The sequence below is a fragment of the Limulus polyphemus genome, unplaced genomic scaffold, assembly GCF_000517525.1.
Source record: "Limulus polyphemus unplaced genomic scaffold, Limulus_polyphemus-2.1.2 Scaffold1558, whole genome shotgun sequence".
In the NCBI taxonomy this organism is placed as follows: Eukaryota; Metazoa; Arthropoda; class Merostomata; order Xiphosura; family Limulidae; genus Limulus; species Limulus polyphemus.
The window spans coordinates 121,205-125,765 of NW_013667168.1; the positions used below are offsets into that span (position 1 = coordinate 121,205).

The 4,561-nt window shown below is 34.1% G+C and overlaps 1 protein-coding gene across 1 annotated transcript in view; it reads right to left on the reverse strand.

The window, feature by feature from the left end:
* LOC106464088 (NADH dehydrogenase [ubiquinone] 1 alpha subcomplex subunit 5-like) overlaps positions 1 to 4,561 on the reverse strand; it is a 30,356-nt gene that overhangs the window by 18,202 nt on the left and 7,593 nt on the right. The window contains exon 2 of the mRNA XM_013924199.2: positions 2,223 to 2,267. Coding sequence (XP_013779653.1) covers positions 2,223 to 2,267 — 45 coding nt within the window. The remainder of the gene's footprint in view (positions 1 to 2,222; positions 2,268 to 4,561) is intronic.

Below are 4,561 nucleotides of genomic sequence, written 5' to 3' on the forward strand. Positions count from 1 at the left end.
CAACCCACATTCATATTGTAAAATCCAGAGAACAACGTTCCGTCACGTGCTTTCCTTATCATCCTATGATTTGTCAAATGTGAGATACAGTTATTGGAATAACATGGTACTGAAATTGACACCTTCAACTAGGATTGGCTAAAAGTTTTATAACTGAGGTTTAACACACCCAGATGCTGTTTTATAAAGAAAACAGACTAGAAAAAGGTTTAAATACCAATCATAGATAGCAGGACCAGTGCTGAAGTGGAAGGAAATGCTAAAAAAAATTTTCTTGTTAGAGGGCGCTTATTTACAGTCTAAAACGTATTTTAGGGTTTTTTTCCCATTAATTTCCTCTTTTAAACTTCACTAAATAATACAATTTTGTACAAATAATTGAATGTTATGCTACTATTTACAAAAATTAAATCTGAAATCCAATAAAAGATAAGTTCTCCATAATTTTTTCAATTCACAAATGTGATTTTACCCTCAGATAAGATCAAAATGGCCATGGAAGATAAAGGGTTAAGGCTACAAATGGGGAAGGAGGCCTGTGCACCTCCCCAAAACAAAACACGACTGTGAAGCATAGAGGAGGAGGAGAAACAATCTGTCCAAATCGTCATCATCATGGTATGAGAGGACAATCATCAGGTGACTCAGAAAACCTCATAAATGTAGTCAACTCCCTATAAACTAAAGCCGTTACTCCTTGAGCAAATAAAGCTTGCTCAAACGACATTGAAATGGCAGCCAAATCAGCTGTAGTAGTTACAGCAGCTGTGATAGATGCAACATGGAATTGTGAGTGCATGATGGGTGGAGTTGGCTGGAAAAAAAAGGAGAATTTTATCTCTAAAAACAATTATCAAAACTGTAAAAAATCGAAAAAATATGGTTGAAATAGAATAAGAATTTTATCTCCAAAAAATTCTTAAACATATAAAAGTTCGAAAAAATGTGGTTGAAATAAAATACATGTCCGAAAATAAACTGTAAACTTGAGCATGTCAATGAAAAAAATCAGTCTGAAATCACAGTTTAACTGTAAGCTGCCAATCAAGAAGTGATTTTAGGCTGCACAGAAGAGAGAGGGTGTTAGTGACAATAAGAGTTGTGTCACACTCTGAGAAAAGCTGTTTGTAAGAGGTGGTGAAATATCATATTGGAATTTCATTTTACTGTACATTGATTATTTAGCCACATTTAGTATTAGGGTAGAGAAAATAATATAAAGTAAAAATTTTTTACCAGAAAAACTTCTGACATTCATTTAGGATATTCTAGAAGTTATGCAAATGAAATATGAAAACTGTAAGATGAAAGGAAGAATTTTTTATTCTTAGCATGACAGTCACCTTTTACACTAGTCAGAGTCTTAGTCAAACTGAATTTGTAAACTCATAGAATAATTTTTAGTAAAAAAAATACTTTATCAAAAAATCTACATTTTTGTTTACAAAAGACTTGTAAAGTGTAGTAAAAGCTTGCTGAACTTCATTAAGATATACTTCATAAATTCAGAATTATAGTATGCATGGTTTTATGGTTACAAGGTTGGTCAAAATGACCACATAAAACGGGTTAAAACATAACCTGGCTGCTTTTCAAAGTCAAAGTGTGTAGTTATGGTAATAACTGAACTGGTTGCTGCTAAAATATCTCCATTGCAGAGCACTGAAAGCAAATAACCAAGTTTAGCATAGGCTGAAGGAAACAATATATAAATTAATAATTTAATAGCATATTTTAGTTTTACACATAAAGAAAGTATTGCCCCTAAATCATGAGCCTAAAGTTTAGTATCTAGTATAAAGAAGCAGCATTTTTCAATTCTTTAAAATAATTTTCCCTCAAGTATATCATTACCAACAAATTTTTCATCTGTTTAGACTAAGTAAATTTGAACTTGTAACAGTTTGAACCACTAGAGTTTATTATTTTCTTTCATGTAAATTTATTTTTTTACAATGTATGTAAAAAAAAACAACTAAATGAATTGATTTTCAGTACACTAAGTCCCAAGTTCTTAACTTAATTGACCTCCATGAAAGATTTCAGAAGATTACCACATCATTTGGTTTACATGGTGATCTGAAGTATAAATAAGACCATGTCATGGGTTTTCATTCTTAAGTATACATGTATTATTAATTGCAGTTAACAGTTAAAAAGAAACACATTTAATAATCATATCACACTGAAAAGTTTTATAAAATAAGTTCAAAATCACTCACATGATGAGGATTTTTGGCAACAGCCAATCCTGTTAAACATGTTGTCTAAAAGAAGAAGAAATAACAGAATAAGAGACATGTATTAATACATAAAAATAATTACACAGATATACACCATAACAGAAATTTACTTGGTTAAGTATTTAACTTTAACAGTTACAAATGCCTTTTTACTTTAAAAAAAAAGTAAGGCTACGGATACTGGTTATCACAAACATTAATTATTTATATAACCCTCCAATGGAAATTCCAGGTGAAGTCTCTAAAGTCTAGTTCAGTGGTATACAAACTCTATTTATGGCAATCCCATAACCTGATATAACCTGCATATACATACATATATATATATATATAGATAGATAGATAAGGTGTACCTGTCATTTTCCATGTTAATTCTTGTATTAATTAATATGGTAGTTTTTAAAACTTCACCTTTAAATTTGTATTTTCAGTTTGTTTGTTTGTTGGTAAGCACAAACCTATAAAATCTGGGCTACTTGTGCTGTGCCCATCACAAGTATCAAAACCCAGTTTCTAGTATTATAAGCCTTCAGATTTACTACTGAGTCATTGGGGGCTGTATTTGTAGATATAATTTATATGCTCCTATAGTCATAGTTGTATGCCACTTCAGTTGACTCTCCACACCTCCACAGTTTGCTCACCATGCGTCTAATTGACAAGGTATGTTAGATAGTGATAAAGCACAAAATTTTAAGCTGTATACATAACAAATATCAAATAGAAGATGAAGATGGTCACCAGTTCATTTTTTAAGGTGCTAGTTAGACTTCATTTAGAGTGTTTTTTTTAGTTTAATCTTCTTACACTATTTAAGAAAAAATGTTGAGTTGTTGCAGAGGGTTCAGAGAAGAGCAACCAAAATAATTCCATGTTTTAAGGAAATATGTAGATAGTTTAAAATCTTGGTAAGTTTTCTCTGGAAAAAGAAAAGGTTGGCATGACTGAGGTTTTTAACATAGGCAAAGTTTAGAATAAATAAATCCAGATAATGTTTCCTTAAAAAACATGTGCAAGCTTAAGATACAGGAAACTCAATCATGACTCTAGTTCAGATAGTTTTTACTTTTCTAATAGGCTGGTTGACCTATGGACTAGTTTGTTTTGAGGTATGGTAGAAGCTTCAACATACTAAGACAAGCATTTAAAAATAGAGATGGCAGCAGAGAGAAGTTGAGATGGAACTCTGCCTTCCCTGTTATAAAGATCAGGGTTAGATATGAGAAAAAGGGTTTGAATATGTAGTTTGAAGTAGGTGTTAGTAGAAAATGGCATAGCCCAGAAGAGCTAAATGGCCCTATGTTGTCCCTTAGAAATAAGATGGAACAAACACACTACAGTTATTACTTGACTGCTTTGCTCATCTAAGCATTGGTCTGATTTTTTCTCGCTTGCTCCAGTCTTTTATACTCCTTTTAATTGCCCTTGGCAATATCTGTCTCGTGACACTCTCCACCTATGTCAATGCAACCTCTATCCTGGTACTGTATAGAAGCACCTCATTTAGATAACATTATCACTTTTTGAGACTGATTCAATCCACAGTCTCTAACACCAGCTCTTAGTGGAGAGGAAGGGCATGATAGTGTGAGCAGGCGTAAGTGTTATTGGAAATACATTTTCAATTGAAGAAAATGAAAACTTCCAAAACATACCTCCACTCACACTACAGCTAGAATCCCACGCTGATAAGGTGGAAGGGCCAGTGAGGGCATTATCCATACAGAATGCATCTGCATAGAACATGGGTTTGCCAATAAAATATTAGCACCCTAGTGGGGGAACCACACAACATCCAGAACAGGTATGCTCTTCACCAAGAACCTAATTCATGCACTGCGGGTGGAATTTGACATGATCCATCATCACTATTAGCCAAGCCCCAACCAGATAGCCAAGGTTCTACCACTTGGTGTTGGAATTATAGGGCCATGGTCTCTATACACCACATTGTTGGCTAGGGTATTTGGACCACAATATATATATACTTGTTACTTGATTCCAGCCTGTAACTCTCAAGTGATGCGTTCCAAGCCACCGGAATCACAATGAGAAAGTAAGCAACACCAAAGTGGACAAACTCTCTCCTCAACCTGTAGAAAGGCAACACCCCAAACTTGGAGTGAGGGGATCCTGTATGCCATACTTAACCTGAGGAAACAGAATTCATCTAGTCTGGAATTACGAACACTCATCCTCACTCCCCAACTGTGTGGCAAGGTAAATTCTACTTGTCCCTGGAATTATGGAGAGGACATGGAACAAACTGTGCTCAGCCAAGGACCCAGGATGGGACCACTGCATTTAGAATTATGAGG